General features: G+C 39.5%; 1 protein-coding gene across 5 annotated transcripts in view; it reads right to left on the reverse strand.

Moving 5' to 3' along the window:
• Positions 1-426: 426 nt before the first annotated feature.
• Positions 427-22,567, reverse strand: part of LOC143654026 (uncharacterized) — a 79,123-nt gene continuing 56,982 nt past the window's right edge. The window contains exons 1-3 of one of the 5 annotated variants that reach the window (XM_077125488.1): positions 14,810-18,364; positions 3,954-4,094; positions 436-2,297 (exon numbers count right to left, since the gene is read on the reverse strand). In XM_077125488.1, the coding sequence (XP_076981603.1) occupies positions 15,397-16,818 (1,422 nt within the window). In that variant the 5' untranslated portion in view covers positions 16,819-18,364 and the 3' untranslated portion in view covers positions 436-2,297; positions 3,954-4,094; positions 14,810-15,396. Of the gene's footprint in view, positions 2,298-3,953; positions 4,095-14,809; positions 18,365-21,805; positions 21,890-22,567 lie in introns of those variants that run through there. The other 4 variants (XR_013161642.1, XM_077125489.1, XR_013161643.1 and 1 more) reach the window with 4 other exon arrangements.

Here is a 22,567-nt window from a genome sequence, read left to right on the forward strand (position 1 = left end):
GCAGCAACTGCTATTGCTGTGGCCAGTAGCTCCATAGCCTGTCAGGAACTCAGTCTAGAGGGGTGTGGCTGATGGAGGATCAAGTTCTACCTCACTGACCCTCAGCATCAAGGAACAGCCTAGTGAAGGTGTGTTGGTGGAGAGGCCAAAGGGTTGTATTGAGGGTTGAGTTATGTCCTCACAAAAGAAATGTTCAAGTCCTAACCAGGGTCTTGTGAGTGTGAACTCAGTTGTAAGTAGGAACTTTGACTATGTTATTGGTCAAGGTGAGACCTTAGTAAATATGGGTGGGCCTAACCCATTACGTCTGGAGTCCTTATTAGGCAGCAACTGAGTAGGAGGAGAGGGAAACCAGGGGAGGTGCAGAAGGAGACATGTCACCATTGGACAGAAGCAGATGCATCTACAAGCCAAGAAACATGTGGATTGTAGGCAAGTCACTACCAGAATACTGTAGACTCCAGGAGAAAGCATGGGCTGCTGGTAGGTGATTTTGGAATTCAAACTTCCAAAACAGTGAGATAAATTCCTATTGGTTTATCCAGCTCGTTTTGTGGTATCTGTCATAGCAGCCTGGGAAACTAAGACTGGTGGGGACAGGGCCCTGGCTTGGGCTACATCCCTGGCTCAGCCACTGCCAATGTTTGCTTTGTGTCCCTGACACTGGCTTCTGGCGTTTTGAGAAGAGCTCCACACTCTCAATGGGAATTCAATGAGCATGTGCTTCTCAATTGACCATCAGGGGCAACAGAAATCAGATGCAAACAAAGGCCTGTTTCTTCCTGTCCCTCCCAGAGAAATGATGCTGAGAAAAATAGATCTCCATTTCCAAGAAATGAAGGGAGACCTCCTACCTTATTCCATATATAAAAATTAATTAAAAATGGGTCAAATACCTAAATAGAAAAGCAGAATTATAAAACTCCTAGAAGTAAACATAAGGAAGCATCTTCAAATCTGGTGTTAGGTAACAGGATCTTAGATTTATACTCAAAGCATCAATGAAAACAACAAAAAGTAGATTTGGGACTTCATCAAAATTAAAAACTTGACGCTCAAAGGATTTCCTCAGGGATCCAAAAGACAACGTACATAATGGGAGAAAATCTTGAAACCACATATCTGAGAAAGGTTTTTTATATATATATACACCTATAATTCAAGAACAATAAGACAAAAAACCCAATTTAAAATGGAGAAAAGACTTAAATAGATATTTCTCCTAAGGAGATATATAAATGGCCAATAATTACATGAAAAGATATTCAGTATCATTACCCGTCAGGGGACTGCAAATCAAAACCATATTGAGAACCATTTTATACTCACTAGAATCAAATTTGGGGAGCTATTTGGGAAGTTATCTGCTATTATTTCCTCACATATTATTTGTTCCCCTCCCTCCTCCTGTGGATTCACAATGTTCATATGTCATGCACTTGACTGTCTCCCAAAAGTCTCTGGGACTCTCCTTATTTTTCTTCATTCTTTTCTTCTTCTTGTTATTCCTCAACCCTGATAATCTCAACTGACCTGTCTCCAAGTGTGCTGGTTTTGTTCTTCTGCTTTCTCTAATCAGGTACTGAACCTCTTAATGAATTTTGCATTTCAATTGTTTTACTTTTAACATGCGATCATACACACACATACAAACATAAACATACATACACATATACACACAAGATTACATTTTAATAACTATTTCTCAAAGACAAACTGTCAAGAGATCATTCCCCTTGGAGAGAGACTGGAATAAATTTTGTTTTATTCTGAACATTTTTAAAGTGTTAGGACAATTTCTAATTTTTAATTGTGAAGTTTTTCTGCATTTTCCCAAACTATAGCAAAAAAAAACCCAAAATGCAAAATGTGCTTTTCATTTGGTATGTATTGTAGATGAGAGGTAGTTAATGATTTCAGAATTGTACTGCAAAACAAATTTTCACTGGTGATGAAATATTTAGCTCTATTTCATGAAGGGAAATTTCAGCTTGATCTTGAAGGATTGGGAAAATTAGGAGATAGAGACCAGAAAGTGTATTCCTGCTGTTTGGAAAAGGGGAATGATGAGTAACTCAAAGGTCAGAAAGCATCTGGCTGGCTCAGGTAAGGCTGAGACTCAGTCTGCAGTCTGTCTGTGTTCTTTCTGGAATGATATAGAGCTCACAGAAGGGTGCTGCTGAACTGGGGTGATATTGATGTCCTTTGGCTCAACCAGTGGTTTCAAAATAAAATGGTGGTCAGGATCATAAACAGCTCCATGCCAGCCAACCCCTATCCAACGCAGACTCTTCTCCCTAAAAATGACACGTGAATTAATATACATTTAATTAAACTTATCAATGAATATATTGATAATGACACATGAATTAATATACATTTAATTATACTTCTCAATAAATATATCGTTAAATGTCTAATTAACCTATGGCTTCTTCAAACTACTCCAACCTCTGGTTTCCTTCACTTACTCGGCAAGTATTTCTGTGTACATGCTATATGAGAAAACCTTTTCCTGTGCATCCACATAGCAAGCTGACACTTGCCAGTGACCCCTTTCTATGCACATGTGCAGACATCTGCCGCAATTGTTGTGATGCACAATACTGTGCCTTTCCATCTACCTCTGAGCCAGCACTCAGAAATGGATCAATTTATCCTCATGGAGATTCTAAAACATAAGGCTAACCTTGCCACTTCCCTGCCTAAAAAAAAAAAGTTCAAGAGCTTATCATTTCAAGGTATAAAAGAAATATCACAAACAGTCTGTAAGCAATTTTTAGAGCTTCATTTGTTTCCACACCTACCACCTAGTTACCCTAAACCCAGCCATTAACTAACTATTCACCAATCCCAACAGACTGCCTTGCCTCATGTTTTATCTTAAATTCTAGACATTCTGCTACCTGGAATGGTCTTCCCTTATGCACTACCTACTGATAACTACATCTTTCTAGACCCTGCTGACATGTCAGGTATTCTAAACTAATGTTTTTGATAAGATCTGGAGGTACATTCCGTTCATTTATCTCTTTTCCATACACTCATTAATGTTTCTGATATAGAACATTTCATGTGAAATTATTATTATGTCACCCAGACTGGAATATAAGCTCTTGAACTAACACCTCAGATCCCCCACATCCTGTGAAATGAATGGCAGTCTTAATTATGATCACTTTGGACAATGGACTCCAAAATACTGGAAGAAAGATATGGAATAGTATAGTGTTGGCTGGCTTTGAGATTCCTGGGCATTGCATATAACCATGGGACCACAGTACTATGGTTTGCTACGTACTTATTTTCAAATATTCAATCATCTGCAAATCACCTATTTCTGCCCCTGTTCTGCCATCTATAGGAAAAGTCCTCCTGTTGCTGTGGTAGAGGGTGCTAACATTCTCCATTTCTCCCTTCCTCCAAATCCATTCTGTTTTTTGGTCTCCTTTATAACCAGGAAGCTGATTTCCTTGAATTACATTTCATTCACATGAAATGGTCAAAGACAAGAGTTCTTTCTCTTTAGGACCTATGGCAACCTGTAATCATAATATTTGTTGCAGTGGAGTCGCATGGCTTGTCAGTTCATCTTCTTAGAAAAAAAGATTTGTTCCTTATTCACATTTGTATCCCTGGTGCTGAACATGGAACTTCTTTGTACAAGATGTTCGGTGAAGTTTGTTCGGCCAAATGGCTCCTCAGCACAGGTGAGAGAGACCTTTAATGGAGTTGGATTTCTAGGAGGAACTCTTGGCCATTCAGTGCTGAGGGAGGAGGCAGAATTCAGTGAGTGCAGCCTCCAATCTAGTGAGAATTAGCATGAACTTTGGGAACCGTGTCTCTGTCCTCATATAAGTGGCAATTCATCCACCCAGAGAACCTTCCACCTGAGAAGCCCCTCCTCATCTCACTCAACCCCTGATCTAGAAATGAAAGTGAAGCTCACTTGCCTGCTGAAAAAGGCATGAGAAAGGCACTCTTCTTAAAGTTACCACTTTCATCCAGGAAGTGACCAGAGTCAAACTTCTCCAGGTTGGGAATTCTTTGTCATCATAAAGGACAGAAGTCAGAGATGTTAAAATGTTTGTGCCCTGATGAAAACAGAAAATACAAACTGGATTATAAAGAAGGTCATGGAGTTTGAAAATAATTAGAAGTTCCTCATCTGATCCTTTTGTTTTGGAGATGAGGAAATTGAGGCACAAAAAAGGAAAATGTATTTGTCTCATGCCACAAAGCAAATTCAGGTCTTAAGTCATTTCCAGGGTTGTGTTAATGGTCTTACCCATTACACAGTTTGTTATAGGAAACCAGTCCTTCCTTTGCATAAAACCAAAAAAGTTCCCTGGAGTGCATTGCTCTTAAAAGATAAATTGCAGTGTTTTTAAAATCTTAGAATAGCTTTCCCTATAAAGCTAATTTTTGACAAAACACTTCTCTTGGAATTATCTGCTTCTGGCTATGATAGAGTAGCTTCTTTGGAGTTGCCCTCACATAATAAAACAAATATTAATAAACTCTATTAATGAAATGTTAATAAAACAAATATTAAGCCTGAAAAAAAATATGAACTAACAGTTTTCCAGCATTGAATAGAGGCAATCTAGGACTGTGTACTTGGCAGAAGAAAGAAAAAAGTGGGTCTTAAAATCACCCTGAATTTCTACCTGGAAGCACTTTCCTAGCACAGTGCAACTAGGTAAGGGCCAAACAAAGTAATCTTTTATTAAGCTGAGGAGACTGAGATCAAAATTTGACATCTGGACCTAGTAAAGAAGATGAGAGGACTGGAGAAATCTGCAAATACATGGGCTTGTAAAAGTGTGCAATTGTGGGCCCATGACTGTGGTTTGGATAGCACAACAGGCAACTCACACAGCAGATGAAAGGATGACTGCGTTGCTAAGAACTGAAGATGGAAACTAGGTGGTCTGCAGTGCTAAGAGCAGTTCAAGTTCAAACCCAGCTAAGGTGAAGAGGACATTTTTAGCACTTCAGTTAAGCCATGGTAACCCCAAAATACTAAACAGTTGGATAAAGAAATCCATCCTGGAGTAAGCCATGCCCAAGGATTAATTCAAAATTGAAATTAGTCACAATGACAAAGAATTATACTAACCTCATAGAATTAAAAAACATCTGTAGATGATTTAACCAGCTGACAAAATAAAAGTCAACACCCTTTAAAGAAGACAGCATAATCCGTACTCCCCAAAAAAGCGTTGTTCAAAATGTACAGTACAAAATTTAAAAATTACTAGCCATGTGAAAAGGAAGGAAATGTGACTCAGAATTAATAAATAAAAGCAATCAGCAGAAAGAAACCCCAAGATATCCCAAATGCTAGAATTATCGGATGATGAACTTTAATGTAGATATCATTAATAGAACTAAGTGCTTAATAACTGATTAGAAATAACAAATAGATGGGGAATATCAGTAGAAAAATTAAAATATAAAAGAGGAATTCTCAAACTGAAGATTGCAATAGCAGAAATGAAAAATCTATAGGATGGAATTGATAGCTTTGAAGACTCAATATCAATAGGGTAATGGCTAAGAAAGTACTTTCAGGAGAATGCGCCCACAGAAAATAACCATCATTTCTGGTATCTCTATATGGATATATATGTAGGCACCGTTGGGGGGTTGGCAGTTGGCCAAAAGCATTCAGATACTGGAGTTTACTAAGCACTTGAAAAAACAGAATGGTTCTGGATATGTTTTCCATTTTCATGACTTCATCCTGAGGACAGGCACATGACAGCCAAATATTAGGTGAATAAAACTTGACTATCCGAGCAGTTTTATTGTCTTGAAGAACCAATAACAGCATTCTGATTGGTTTTCACCCACAAAGAAGGTGAAAAAAGTTTTTCACCCACATAGAAGGTGTAAAAAAGGAAGAAAAATCTCAGGAGGAGAGCCAGAGAAGGAAAGTCCTAAATTCTCTAAATAAACTTTCTGCAATCTTTGGATAACTCCTGAGTGAGACATTTGTGAGCTAGATTCCAAATAATTCATCTCAAGGTAAAAGAAATAAGCTCAGATTTCAAAGTTCATTTCTAAGGAACCACATGTAACTGTAGAATGCACATTTTTCCAAGTGAACATAGACCATGTACTTCAAATGAAATAGAACTTAATAAAATTTAAATGATTAATGCTATTAAGAGGATATTCTCAGACTACTATCAAATTAAGTTAGGAATCAAAAACGGTAAAATAGCTGGAAAGTGACAAATATGTAGAAATGAAATATACATATTTCTAAACTTCACTGGTCTAAGAAAAAATTACAAGAAAAATATTTAAAACTAAATTAAATTTAAGACAAACTATCAAGTGATATTTGTAGAAAGAAACTTGTAGTTCTACATATTTATGTTAATAAAAAGAGAAAGGTATAAAATCAATGATCTAAGATTCTATCTCAAGAATATAGAGGGGAGAAAGGAAATACAGATGGAGCAAATGAAAAATATCAGAGCAGAAAGCAATGAAAGAGAAAGCAAACAAAGAATAAAGTTATTTTATTGATCAATGTGAAAAGTGATAAATTTCTGCCTAGACTTATCGTGAAAAATATGAAAGAAAGCGGTCTTCTAATATCAAGAAAGAAAAAGAAATAATCACTAAGTGTCCAATGATTTTTTTTTTCTTGTCGGTGAAAGAAAAGGATAAAACTTTATATTGACATAATTCGAGACAGAGAAAAAAATGCAAGAATAGCACAAATAATTCCTATATACTCTTACCCAGATTGACCAAATGTTAACATTTTACCACATACTTTACCATTTTCTCTCTATGTATCCAAACATAGTAATATTTTGAACCATTTGAGAATGAGATGAAGACATGATATCCTTTTGCCTAAGTACGATGCTATTCAAAACAATGCCCTAAAACGAGGACATTCCCTTACAGAACCACTTTACAATTACAAAAACAGAAATTTAACATTGATACAATACTCTCGTAATCTTCAGACTTTCTTCAGATTTCACTAATTATCTTACTAGTGTTCCTTAGGACAAATGAAAATGCAAGGACGTGCATTGCATTCAGTTGCCATATCTCTGTAGTCTCCTTTAATTTAGAACTGTTCACTGACTTATTTTATTCCATGGCATTGACATTTTTGAAGCATATAAGCCAGTTATTTTGAATAAGGCCCCTCACATTGGCTTTGTGCATGTTTTCTCATGATTAGGTTCACGTTTTGCACTTAATACCTCAAAACTGATGGGTTTTTTTTCAGTTATAAATTATACTACTATGTTCCATTACTGTAATGCCAATTTTGATCCATTACTGTAATGCCAATTTTGATTGCTTGGTTAAACTTCCAGGTTTCTCTACTGCAAAGTTACTATTTTTCTGTTTGTAAATTATAAGTACCTGTGGGAATATACCTACTGTGCATTTGTTTAAAATGATCTATAAGGACAGGTATGAAATAAGAAGGAAAGGACAAGAATTGAAACTAGACTTCTTTGAGGATACTTCATTTTGTACATTTTACTTTAGGATCACATGACTTTAACATAATAACAAAGCAAAATTAAAGTTTAAATCAATCCCTAAAAATAAAAAAAATTAAACAAAGGAACTTGAACTTGAGTATATAACCATTTGGTGGTACAATCATATACCAGGTGATTTTTAAATATAGTAACTATATTGTAAATCCCTAGTGTGAGAAACCCTAAGGGCTGCCAAAAAACAAAACCAAAACCTCTCTTCAGGATCATATTTTCGGTTGCACCACTTATATCATTATTATGAGACCATTTTCCATGTAATATGGGATGAGGCAAATGCACAGAATATGATTTCCTAATTCTATCGTCCTTGATGATCTTAAGAGGTAGCACCCTTGGTATGGGAGAAAACAGATATAAAAACAGGGTAGTTAAGTAATATCCTCTAATTCGGAATTTGATTTGCAAATATCAATATAAACTCATGGTAAATCCATAAATATTCCTTATTTTGTCTCTTTATTAACTGAAAAATGCCTAAAATCAATGTCTAACCCAGTAGAAAAATCAGCTTAGTGCTCAGATTTTGAAACAGCCATTTCCTACTAAGATATATTAGAGCTTCCTGAAGAACTGGTTGATTTGAAATCTTGGGCAGAAAATGAACAGTGTCAGCCTAGAACATCCTATCCTAACAAAAAGAAAGGAAGTGTCAAAAATTACTAAGGTTGTATCAAATGTATTCATCAGTCAACTTATGAGGCTCCCACCAACAGATGTTTTTAAAATAAAAAGGGAATCAACAATTTTATACCAATGGATTTGAAAATCCAGCAAAAATTAATAAATTTTTGAACAATTCTACTTACCCAAACTGACACAGGATGAAGTACAAAATCAGAATATACTTAAATTGATTTTAAACCTTGAATTTTTATCAAAAATATTTGCACATATCACCAGTACCACCAGGTCCAAATGGCTTCATTGATTAAACCAATCATATATTTAAGGAAGAAATAACACCAGTCTTAAACAAATTCTTTCGGAAAACACAGCAGAGGAGAACTCTTCTCAAAGTACTTTATGAAGCCAGCATATCTCTAATGCCAAAACCTGGCACAAAATTACCAAATAAAATAAAATTTCAGACCAGAACATCTGATATGGAAATATCAGCATAGATTCAAAAATATTTAACAAAAAAATTGGCTAATCAAATCCAGACTACAGAAAAGGAGAATGCAACATAACCAAATGGAATTTATTCCAGTAATTCACAGTTGGTTTGATGCTCAAAACATAACAATGCAGTGAAAAATGTTAACAGAAAAAAAGAAAAGAGATATGATCATATCAACAGATCCAGAAAACGTTTTGAAATGTTCATCACCTATTTATGGTGTCAACAATCAACACATTAGAAAAACAAATTGTAACATAACCCAGAAACAGATATTCAAATTAGGGACAGAATTTCTAATATACGTTTTTTTAAAAAGGTACAGATATTGAACTCGATTTAATGATCATGGTGAGAAATGAGGGGTGAAGTGAAATAATGTCTGCAATTTACTTTTTAAAAACACATGAAGAAAAAAGTTAGACTGATGGATAGATGGAGGGATAAATAGATGGAACAATGTGTGATAAAGCAAATGTTAATTGTAGTTTCTAGGGGATGGATATTTGGGTATTCAATGTAAAATTCTTATCAGTGTTTGTATATGTTGGAGAATTTTCATAATAGAAGTTTGCAGAAAAAGATAGATCATTAGAAGATATTCAATCTGACAGTGAAAACATATTGGAAAAAAAAAAGAACAGAGACTCAGTGACTATTGTTTCAATATCAATTAAGTTTATATATCTGTAAGTGGAGTCCAAAAGAGAACAAGAAGAAGAATAGTGAAGCAAAATATTTTAATAATCAACAACTTTCTTATAAATTTGGTCACTACAAGAATTTAGAGATCCAAGAAGCTCAGCAAAATGGAAACAAGCTTACTACACAGTGAACCTCATCTAGGCACTGATTCTTATTGGTAAAATATCAAATGCTTTTCCCCTGAGATTGAACACTGGAAATAAGTAAAATGGTCTTCACAACAAGATGGCATGATTGTTTACACAGAAATCACTAAAAACTCTATCAATGCTAGAACTAATAAGTAAATATAACAAGGTCACATGATAAAAGATCTAATGCAGAAGCAAATTGTATTCTAGAAGCACATAAGGGACAAATGAAGATTTAAAAATTAATCTGTACTAACATCAAACATCACAAAATTCTTTGGAATAAATCTTGCTAAAGGATGTGCAAGATCTCTACACTGTAAACCGAAAACATTGCTGAGATAAATGAAAGAACACTTGAACAAATGGAAATACATTATTCATGGATAAGAGACTAAATTTTGTTAAGATTTCCATTTTCTCCAAATTTATCTATTGGGTCAATTTATGTAAATAAAAATATATTGCTGTAAATTTATTAAATGTTCATGAATTAATAAAATATTTTAACATATATTGTGACAAGTTAAAGATACATATTGTAATCTCTAAATCAACCACACACACACACAACCAAAAAGGAATCACAAAAATGCATTAAGGCTTAACTATAAAGTCTTTAGAGGAGTTAGAATAGAATGGTATAAAATATTTGATGAAAGCACATAAGGAAGGGTTAACACAGGAAAAAGTGCAAGTAGAAATTAAATGCCAAGATGTAGACAATACAAGTATAGACACAGTTACAGTAAATACAGGTGAGATAAACATCCCAATTCAAAGGTAGAGGCTATTGCACTTGATAAAAAGAAAAGAGTCAACCATGTATGGTCTAAATAAACAAGTTGAAAGTAAAAGGATGGAAAAAATTTCTCATGCAAATTTTGACCTTAAGAAAGTTGGTTTGGCTCAACTAATAGTGGGCAAAGTAGTCTATGAGTATGAAGAGAATTATCAGAGATAAAAAGGGGCATTTCATAGTGACAGTAGGATCAGTTAATCAAAAAGACATGATGGTACGATTAGTGCATGCACCCAATAACAAATTTGCCAAACATAAGGCAAAAACTTTAGGGAATTAAAAGACTTGTAGACAAATCTATTAGGTAATAAAACTGCCTATTACATGAATTTTAGGTTTTTGCATTGAAGTGTGCCAATGAATCTTCTTATTTGCAAACCATTCTGTGAAGTTACAGTTGAGCAGTAGAGGCTGGGATTTGGGGACAGGGATTTTATGCTGTAAGAAAATTAAGCGTGTTGAAATGCTGATGGAAAGGTGCCAGTAGGAAGGAAGAGGAAGAAGATAAAGAAGAAAAGGATAACATTATTTGAGGAGGATCCCTGGAAAAATGAGAGGAAAAGGATCCATGCCACAGAGATAGGTTTCTTTACATAGACGGAGAGTCATTCTTCGACAACTGTAGACATGAAAGAGAAGTCACAGGGTGTGGATACAGCTACGTTTCTAAATTCAGTAGGGGAGAATTGCAGGAGTTCCCTTCTAATGGTTCTGATTTTCTCTGTCAGAGGGACGTCCACATCCCCTAAGGAAAAGGAGAGGGTAGAGAGTAGGATGCTTGAGGAGAGTTTCATTTTGAATCGTTGTTTCATTTTGAATTATTGGAATAAATTGGACTTTTCTATAGCCTGGCTTTAATTTGGACCTTTCCATGGCCTTAGAACTATAAACGTGCAACTTAATAAATTCCCTTTTTTGAAAGTCATTCTGTTTTTGGTATATTGCATTCTAGCAGCTAGCATATTAGAACACTTCCTGTGTCACCCAGGCAATGCATGTACAAAGGAATGTTCTGTAATGATGTTAGTATATCTGTTCGAAATCAGAATACAGTTATTTATAGGGTCTTTTACTAAGGAAAAAAATTAAAGGGCTCCATTTCTAAAATGTTTTATCCTTCTTGCTTCCAGGGAAACTGACAATTTCCAGAGAATTTTCACTTCCATCATATCCATTTGATTCTCTCAATTACCTTTGCCTAACGTAAAACTGCTCATTTTAGAGTTGAGGAAGCTAGGCCTTATAGAATCATTGCCTTGGCAAAGTTTTCAGAGTCTACAATGGGTAGGGCTGAGGCTGGAACCTATGACTCCCGACTTTTGTATGTTTCCCTCAAAGCAAACGTTCAATTCAACTTGGGGGACCAACATTTACTGACAGTGTATCTTTTCAGTATTTTGTGATTTACCCTCATCAGTTCCTTTCAAAACAAACATTGAGTTAATAATTGCAGCATCTGTTGATCAAAATGGTAGGTAAATAAAAGTTAGTTTTATAACCATTTTAGGACTTGAGTGACCCTGAACCTCAGAAAACCCTTTATCCAGGGTAATGAAAAGCAGTAATTTAGCTTCTTGGCTCACATAGCTCTGAACATGCAATAAGAAGTGAAAAGTTCTGAAGCAAATGACCCTATGAGCTGTAAACATGGAGTGCTAGAGGCCTACAGTCAATGATTCAAAGATTGGAAAAGAAACAGCTGGAAAGAACCATTTCTTTTTCTCAGAGGCAGACTCTGTCCCTGGAATTCAAAGATCACGATCAATGGTGATAGCCTGAGTGGCTAAACAGCACTTCATCAACTCCAGACTGGAGGTTGCAGACTTGAGACCAGGAATCACCGAAACTGCAATTAAACTTGAGCTTCCAGAAATGGATCCTCAGGCATTTTGGTGACATGTCATATTATGATGAGCACTTGGTTAGGAACATTTGCTCCTGCTATCTAGGCTTCCTCTGAGACAATGGTTCTCTTTTCACAGACCTACCCCTTGACTGCCAGGTGGTCTTTCTCCTCCACTCCCCCATCCCAGGTTTCCCCTGGGTCCCAAGATAGTGTGTCTACTGTCCCTTCTTCCAGGAAGTCTGGGTGCCTCCCTCTGAGTCAGCTTCTCCTTCCCACCAAGGAAATTTTGACCTCTTTCCATTCATCACAGCCCATTTTCTCAGTACCAGAAAATGGAAGTGAGTTGCCACCTGGCTTCCCCTGTCCCCAGGACCCTAGTTGTCAAAATTCTGAAATTTAGTGAGACCCTTAAGTCATTTTTTTCCTTTTTCCTCAAAATATTTTGAAACTCTGTATATTTATTTTTAGCATAGAAAGCTCATTTATTGCAAGAGGTTTAGCTCCTCTCACCTTGCATCTTCACGGTCATGTACATTTCATGATCAATTAAACAATAGAGATCATTTCCATTATTCCATTTGCATTATCCTCATTAGAAAATATAAGCAGATATTTTTATTTGATTGGTCATTTTATTCTTCTTTAACCAATAAATATTATCTGTGAGCAGTTTGACCCACAGAGACATTTGAAATCGGAAACAACTTAGCTCCCTGTGACTGCCTCGATCTACCACTGTTACAAGAGAAAAGTAAAAAATAACACTTCATGATCCCACTATATTATAGTTGAAATAAGGAATGATTCATGTGTGGTGTTTGAGTGGACAGAGTGATCTGTGGAGTTGAAAGATTAGTAGTGCTGAACTTATCCTAGTCTGTTGTTCTCTGGCTATGTGGGGCTCTAGAATAATTGCAGTTTCTCAGAGTGGAGTGAAGTGGGCTTAGGCTGTGCCTCCTCACTTCCGTCCATCCTCACCTGGACCCTGGACCACGGGGATGCTGCTTTAGTTTCTTAGCTGCTAAAACAGATGCCATACAGTGGAATAACAGGAGTTTATCAGTCAAGGTTGCAAAGGCTAGAGGCTTGCTCCCTCCCGGGGCAGGTGCCTTCTGGCTGGCCAGCAGTATTTGAGGGCTCTTGGCCTTTCCATCAAAGGGCAAATGCACATGGTACTGTCTTCTCCTTTCTCTTCTGGCGTTCCTTCCAGCTTCTCGCTGCTCCCTGTGGTTTCTTTTTCTGTATCCACTATTGTTTGTTTATAAGACCTTCAGTCATATTGGATTAAGGCCCACCCTCATTCAGTTTGGAGACACTTTAACTAATTACATCTTAAGAGGTCCTGTTTACAAATGGGTTCAAGCCAAGGGACCAGGCACTGGGACCTGAGTATGCCTTTTGCGTCAAACATGATCCAATCCTCAATGAATGCTTAAACTTTTCACCTGGAATAATGGACCTATCCCAATGCTGCCTTTAGGCTTCATTTGCTAATGTCCTAAGTGGCCACTTGTGCCATGGCCTTGAGTTTCTGAAGCCTTACAACTGGAGGGTGGAAGTGAAGGAACTCTGCCCTGCAGCTAGGCTGAGACAGCCAAGCATAGGCCCAGAGTTTTAATGTGGGCATGTGGGGGGATGTAGAGGAAAGAGCCTTGCTGAAGCCACAAGAAGAGAATTGAGGAGAACAGACTTGGATCTGTAGCCCAGGCCAGTCTCACCCTACAGACAACATGCTAAGCTATGCCAAACCTGAGCTTGTCCACATTTGCAAGCCTTCTGGGCAAAGCAGCTGTCAAAGTCTTGAGGTGAGCCATATCACAGCATCTTCAAGGTCAGCCATATCAAGGTTTGTAATGGAGCTCCAGAAACCAGAGGCCGTTGACTGTTGCCAAGTCTCAGGTTTCCCATCTATTCATGGTTTTCCACCAGAAATATTCAAGTGCTCCTTCCTTACCTTTCTGAGAAAGCTGTGTAAGTTTGGTATTATTCTTCCTTCAGATGATAGGGTTCAGTAAGAAAGGCATCAGAGTTTGAAGTTTACTTTGTGGGGGTCTATTTTGATTATAAATTCAGCTTGTTTGATCAGTATACTACATTTTAGATTCTCTTTGATCCTGTGTCACTTTGTGACATTTATTGTTCCTTGGGACATGTCCTTAGATGGAAAGTGACATGCTCAGAGACCTCACCATTGCAGTTCCTTTTCTCACAGGTAATCCCCTCTAGGATCTACCAGATTTGTGTGACTACCAGTGTTTTGCAAGCTGTTTTTGTTGGGATAATTGGTCCAGATTTAGTAATTGTTTTCTATGAGAACGTTAGACTGACTGAGCTATCTCACCATTCTCAGAAAGGCAGCCACCCTCACACATCACTGAACAGAAAATGAAAGGGCCCCTCTTTCTTCTCTAGCACTTTAGCTCCTTGCCCCAGAAGTAGTGGCTGGAAACAGGTTAGACCACTGATTTTGAAGCCCACTAATAACTTGACTCAGTCTGCAAATTCTGCCGACAGTGAAAGAACAAGTAACCTAGTAGGACCACATCTACAGGTGAGGTTTCTCACAAAGCCCTCTGTATTAGTTAGGGTTCTCTAGAGAAACAGAAACAACAAGGAACACTTGCAAATATAAAATTTATAAAAGTGTCTCACGTGACCACAGGAACTGAGAGTCCAAAATCCACAGGGCAGGCTGCGAAGCCTACGACTCCGATGGATGGCCTGGATGAACTCCACAGAAGAGGCTCACCAGCCAAAGCAGGAATGGAACCTGTCTCCTCTGAGTCCTCCTTAAAAGGCTTCCCATGATTAGATTTGACATCACTAATTGCAGAAGACACTCCCCTTTGGCCGATTACAAATGGAATCAGCTGTGGATGCAGCTGACGTGATCATGACCTAATCCTATGAAATATCCTCATTGCAACAGACAGGCCAGCACTTGCCCAATCAGATAAACAGGTACCACAACTTGGCCAAGTTGACACTTGTCCCTAACAATAAAAGTTCACCCCTTGTCAACTTGGCAGCTATATATATATCACCTTAAACCATACTTAAAATCCAAATGAAAACAAATAAGCACACATGTTTTTCCTTTACCTGACAATACTCAACTGTCCTGCATATAACTGGAAACACATTAAATCTCTCCAGAATAGGGTGCAAATCCTTGGGCAACATTCATTCTTAAACTTGATATCTTACAACTTAAATAGTATAACATGAACAAAACAGAATTACAGTCCTCGTTTTTGTAACTGATCACTTGGTCGAAGTTCATATTTATCACTACCTTCTTCCACTACCCATTCCATGGTCCCTTTCCCCTCAGCAAGCACTTCAGCTGGCCGTGGTTTTTTGCCTGGTGGGGTGACCCAAACCTTCATTCCTGAAGTTTCAGAGCCATTAGTAGTCCTGCCTGGAATGTGTTGTTGCAGTTTTCCATTGATTTTAATCACAGGGCATGGTAGTACTAATAGATGCCCTAAGGGATTTCCTATATTCCAAGAAAACTCTTCTTTACCTCCATTATGTAGTTGCAGTCCTACTTCCTTCTGATAGTCAGGGTCAATTACCCCAGACAATAATGTACTCCCTTTCTTGGCTTGTTGATCCAGAGGCATAAGTAGCCCAAAGTGACCAGGTGGCAATCTTAACTTCCAGTTCAGTGGTATCACTGTCGTTTCTCCTGGAGGAAGCACATCCCGTTTTGGAACTAAAACCTGTAGACCAGCAGAACTCAGGGTAGCAGGGACAGGAAGCAAAAATTTTTCTGGTGGATCACTAGGGGTAATAGTGAGTGGTACCACACCCATTTCCATCCCTTGGTTCCTGAACCCATGGATCCTGGCTATGGGAGAAACAGTACCATACAGCGGACGCTGATTCAGAGCATACACAGCTTCCCGGAGAACATTACCCCAGCCTTTCAAGTTTTTGCCACCTAGTTGGCACCGTAATTGAGTTTTCAAAAGGCTATTCCACCGTTCTATCAACCCAGCTGCTTCTGGATGATGGGGAACATGGTAAGACCAGAGAATTCCATGAGCATGTGCCCATTCCCGCACTTCATTTGCTGTGAAGTGTGTTCCTTGATCTGAAGCAATGCTATGTGGAGTACCATGACAATGGATAAGGCATTCGGTAAGCCCACGGCTGGTAGTTTTGGCAGAAGCATTGCATGCAGGGAAAGCAAACCCATATCCAGAGTATGTGTCTATTCCAGTTAGAATAAATTGCTGCCCCTTCCATGAAGGGAGTGGTCCAATGTAATCAACCTGCCACCATGTAGCTGGCTGGTCACCTCGGGGAATGGTGCCATAAGAGGGACTGAGTGTGGGTCTTTGAGGCTGGCAGATTGGGCACTCAGCAGTGGCTGTAGCCTTGGTGAGTGAAAGGTCAGCCTTGGTGAGTGAAAGTCCATGTTGCTGAGACCATGCATAACCTCCATCCCTACCACCATGACCACTTTGTTCATGAGCCCATTGGGCAATGAAAGGAGTTGCTGGGGAAAGAGGCTGACTGGTATCCACAGAACGGGTCATCTTATCCACTTGATTATTAAAATCTTCCTCTGCTGAAGTCACCCTCTGGTGTGCATTCACATGGGACAAAACTATCTTCATGTTTTTAGCCCACTTAGAAAGGTCTATCCACATACTTCTTCCCCAGATCTCTTTGTCACCAATTTTCCAATTATGGTCTTTTCAAGTCCCTGACCATCCAGCCAAACCATTAGCAACAGCCCATGAGTCAGTATACAAATGCACCTCTGGCCAGTTTTCCTTCCAAGCAAAATGAACAACCAGGTGCACTGCTCGAAGTTCTGCCCACTGTGGGATTTCCCCTCACCACTGTCCTTCAAGGACACCTGAGAAAGGGGTTGTAATGCTGCAGCTGTCCACTTTCGGGTGGTACCTGCATATGGTGCTGAACCATCTGTAAACCAGGCCCGAGTTTTTTCTTCCTCAGTCAATTCACTATAAGGAACTCCCCCAAGAGGCCATAGCTCTGGTCTGGGAAAGAGAAGGTAATGTGGCAGGAGTGGAGACCATGGACATTTGGGCCACTTCTTCATGTAACTTACTTGTGCCTTCAGGACCTGCTCTGGCTCTATCTTGTATATACCATTTCCATTTTACAATAGAGTGCTGCTGTGCATGCCCAACTTTATGGCTTGGTGGGTCAGACAACACCCAACTCATGATAGGCAACTCAGGTCTCATGGTAACTTGGTGGCCCATGGTTAAGCGTTCAGTCTCTACTAAGGCCCAGTAGCAGGCCAAAAGCTGTTTCTCAAAAGGAGAGTAGTTATCTGCAGCAGATGGTAAGGCTTTGCTCCAAAATCCTAAGGGTCTGCATTGTGATTCTCCTATAGGGACCTGCCAAAGGCTCCAGACAGCATCTCTATTTGCCACTGACATTTCCAGCACCATTGGATCTGCTGGATCATACGGTCCAAGTGGCAGAGCAGCTTGTACAGCAGCCTGGTCCTGTCGCAGAGCCTCCTCTTGTTCAGGTCCCCACTCAAAATTAGCAGCTTTTCTGGTCACTCGATAAATGGGCCGGAGTAGCACACCCAAATGAGGAATATGCTGTCGCCAAAATCCAAAAAGACCAACTAGGCGTTGTGACTCTTTTTTGGTTGTGGGAGGGGCCAGATGCAGCAACTTATCCTTCACCTTAGAAGGGATATCTCAACATGCCCCACACCACTGGACACCTAGAAATTTTACTGAGGTGGAAGGCCCCTATATTTTTGTTGGATTTATCTCCTATCCTCTGACACGCAAATGCCTTACCAGTAAATCTAGAGTAGTTGCTACTTCTTGCTCACTAGGTCCAATCAACATGATATCATCAATATAATGGACCAGTGTGATGTCTTGTGGGAGGCAGAAACGATCAAGGTCTCTGTGAACAAGATTATGACATAGGGCTGGAGAGTTGATATACCCCTGAGGTAGGACAGTGAAAGTATATTGCTGACCTTGCCAGCTAAAAGCAAACTGTTTCTGGTGGTCCTTACTAATAGCTATTGAGAAAAAAGCATTTGCCAGATCAATCGCTGCATATCAGGTACCAGTGGATGTATTGATTTGCTCAAGCAATGATACTACATCTGGAACAGCAGCTGAAATTGGAGTTACCACCTGGTTGAGTTTACGATAATCCACTGTCATTCTCCAAGACCCATCTGTTTTCTGCACAGGCCAAATAGGAGAGTTGAATGGGGATGTGGTGGGAATCACCACCCCTGCATCTTTCAAGTCCTTAAGAGTGGCAGTAATCTCTGCAATCCCTCCAGGAATATAGTATTGCTTCTGATTTACTATTTTGCTTGGTAGGGGCAGTTCTAGTGGCTTCCACTTGGCCTTTCCCACCATAATAACCCTCACTGCACGAGTTAGAGAACCAATGTGGGGATTCTGCCAGTTGCTCATTATGTCTATGCCAATTATACATTCCAGAACTGGGGAAATAACTACAGGATGGGTCTGGGGGCCCACTGGACCCACTGTGACACGGACCTGAGCTAAAACTCCATTGATCACCTGGCCTCCATAAGCCCCCACTCTGACTGGTGGTCCAGAGTGATGTGTTGGGTCCCCTGGAATTAATGTCACTTCTGAACCAGTGTCTAATAATCCCCCAAATATCTGATCATTTCCTTTTCCCCAGTGCACAGTTACCCTGGTAAAAGGCCATTGGTCTCCTTGGGGAAGACTTAGAGGAAGATTAACAGTATAAATTTGTGGCAGTGTAACAGGTTTCTCCCCCATAGGGACCTGGCCTCCCCTTCATTCAAGGGGCTCGGATTCTGTAAACTGTTTCAAGTCTGGAAATTGATTAAGGGGCCGTGACTCTGTGTTTTTGTAATTCAGGTTAGACTTCTGTTCCCTTGACCTAGAACTCTTTTGTTTATATAGCTCCAACAAGAATTTAGTAGACTGCCCTTCTATTGTATTTCTAGGTACCCAATGATTTACTAGCCAATGCCACATATCTCTGCATGTCATATAATTTTGATGCCTCCTTTGAGTTTGTTGTCTATTATAATAGCCGCGTCTACCCTGTCTTTGGTGATTAAGCACTGCCACTTGGCTTCTGCCAACTCGGGATCCTGTCTTCCCCATTATGTTTAAGGATTCCAGCTCAGTGACAGCAGTTCCTAGAGTAATATCTGACCTACACAGAAGTGCAACCACAGAGCTCTTCAGGGATGATGGTGCTAGTCTCAGAAATTTATTTCTCACTGTTCTGGTAAAAGGTGCATCTTCTGGACATTCTTGGGGTGTAAGAGCAGGCTTTGCATGATAAATCCACTCTAGCATTCCAATCTCTCTAAGCCTCTGGATCCCCTCATCTACAGTATACCAGGGCAGTTCTGGCATTTCAACCTCAGGTAATTTTGGCCACCTTTTGATCCATGTTTCAATCAACCACCCAAACAAGATATTAACACCTTTTCTAACCACTCAAGCTATAACACTGAATGCAGAATCTCTGCTTAATGGGCCCATATCAATAAATTCAGCCTGATCCAGCCTTATATTCCTCCCACCATTATCCCACACTCTTAAAATCCATTGCCACAAATATTCCCCTGATTTCTGTCTATATAAATTGGAAAACTCACACAGTTCTTTTGGAGTATAATGTACCTCCTCATGTGTCATACTTTGTACCTCACCTTTAGGGGCCTGTTGGGACTTTAGTCTAGTTATAGGTCTAGAAGAAATGAGGGGTGGTGGGGGTGGGTAATGAAAAGAATTAGAAATATCTTCCAAGCCGTTTGCTTCAGGGCCTTCATTTGCAGTTTCTTCTGGTGAAACAGGATTAATCACTCTAGGGCTAATCCCTTCAGGAGGAGGTTGCATGGCCAATTCCTCAAGGCAGGCTGGAGGTGGGGCAGCTATGTCCTCAGGGCAGACTATTACAGGGTTATCTAGAGAAAGCTCAGTATGGCCTAGGGTTTCAACCTCACCCCCAACATCATTATCAATCCACATGTCACCATCCCATTTTTCAGGGTTCCACTCCTTTCTAATCAATGCCCTCACTTTAATGGCAGACACCATGCAAGACTGAGATTTCAGTTTACGTTGTAAAGTTGCTACTCTAACAATAAGATTCTGAGTCTGATTTTCAGAGATGTCAAGTCTATGGCTACAGGAAATAAGATTTTCCTTCAGGATACTCATAGAAACGTCTACATCTTTCAGACGGTGCTTTAGCTTCTCGTTTGAAGCCTTAAGCCCATGCCTTTCACCCCTTAATGTAGACAGTATATCTAACAATAGCCAACCAACTCTTATTTCTACAAAACTCTGTAAAGGTGTCAAAAACACTATCCCCCAGAGTCTGGCTTAGTACAAACGAAGCATTAGGAGAATCGAATGATGATATTTTGACTATCTCCTTTGCCAACTCACTCCATGGATTGGGAGTGTCATTCTGATTACAGGAATCAGAGTCCTTAGTGTCTCTGTGTCCAGTCAGAGTAGAAAACCATTCATAAAAACCCATTTTTAAGATTCTGTTTCTTAAGAACCACTCCTGGTACCAAGATGTATTCGTTAGGGCTCTCTAGAGAAACAGAATCAACAAGGAACACTTGCAAATATAAAATTTATAAAAGTGTCTCACATGACCACAGGAATGCAGAGTCCAAAATCCACAGGGCAGGGTGTGAAGCCGATGACTCTGATGGATGGCCTGGATGAACTCCACAGAAGAGGCTCACCAGCCAAAGCAGGAATGGAACCTGTCTCCTCTGAGTCCTCCTTAAAATGCTTCCCATGATTAGATTTAGCATCACTAATTGCAGAAGACACTCCCCTTTGGCTGATTACAAATGGAATCAGCTGTGGATGCAGCTGACATGATCATGACCTATGAAATGTCCTCATTGCAACAGACAGGCCAGCGCTTGCCCAATCAGAAGAACAGGTACCACAACTTGGCCAACTTGACACGTGTCCCTAACCATGACACCCTCTAATGACCTACCCTTGGGAAACTGGACTAGTCCAGGGACATTTTTCTAGGAAGAACAGGGTCTCAAACACAGGTCTCAGGTAAAGGAAGAATCTCCCTTTCTTTGATTCCTAAGACCAGCCCAGGGAAAGACAGATAAGGAGCCCCAGGTTGGGGTTAGAGTAGACTGTGAGAGAGGACCTCACAGCCCCCTGCATCCTGCACATGGCCTGGAAAACAGCAGGCACAGAGCCCACACTTATGGAATATTTTTAAATGTGAGTGAGGAGAGAATAATTTAGAAACCCTTGTTAAGGAAAGGGAAGGACTGAGGCAGAAATTCAGAAACGGATAAAAAGCCTAAAGCCCTAATCGTCTCCATAGGGCACTTCTGTGGGAGGAACAAGAAGGAACAGGCCTTTCTCTGCACCTGGCTTCTCTTGCTTTCTGTTGGTCATTTGAGAAGCAGCATCTCATTGAGTTTCCATATTAAGAGAATGGGCTTTTCTCAAAAGAAGCCTGCATCAGAGAAGCTTAGCCTACCTATAGATATGCCTAAGAGTCACCTCCAGAGGACCTCTTTTGTTGCTCAGATGTGGCTCACTCTCTCAGCCCAACTCTGCAAGTAAAACCATTGCCCTCCCCACTACGTGAGACATGACATACCGGGATGATATTCTCTGTGACGGTGTGGGAGATGACCCTCGGGGAAGAGTTTGGCTCTGGCACCATGGGATAAAAAATGCCATCCTGACAAAGAAGGGGAAAATAAATGTAACAAATAAGGTATCAGTGGCTGAGAGAGTTCAAATAGAGTTGAGAGCCTACTCTAGAGGTCACTGTTACATAAGCTTCAGTTAGATATTGCTACTATCATAACTGATTAAACTCCAAACAAAACCATTCCTGCCAATCCCAAAGAATGCATAGGATGTTATATGAGATTCTACAAAGGTTCCATGCACTGGGGTAACTTTCCAGAAACCTACAATCTCCAGATGGTCCCTTGAATAAATAAGTCCTGCAATGCAGAGGGGCCAGCCATTCCAGAACATTTAGTTCCATCTCCCTATCCAATATTATCAACAGCCCCTTCCAACATGAAAAAGTTAGAATGGCCATAGCCCAAATACCCCTAAAGGGTAAGAGAAAGATCAAAGGTGATGGTGGCGTTATACAGAGAAGGTCAGGTTTAACAAATGAATGGTGGCGTTATACAGAGAAGGTCAGGTTTAATAAATGAGTATGAGTGTTGAATCAGTATACTGATATATCTTTCAGTCTTCTGTACCTTAGAGCAGCTAGAAATACAAATCAAAAATTATGGAATTGTAACCCGTGCCAAACTCTGAAATCTGTTCTAAACTAATTGTTACAATATGCTTTGAATGTATTTCTTTTTATATATGTGTTATTTTACACAAAACA

Source organism: Tamandua tetradactyla, chromosome 13 (assembly GCF_023851605.1).
Source record: "Tamandua tetradactyla isolate mTamTet1 chromosome 13, mTamTet1.pri, whole genome shotgun sequence".
Taxonomy (NCBI): domain Eukaryota; kingdom Metazoa; phylum Chordata; class Mammalia; order Pilosa; family Myrmecophagidae; genus Tamandua; species Tamandua tetradactyla.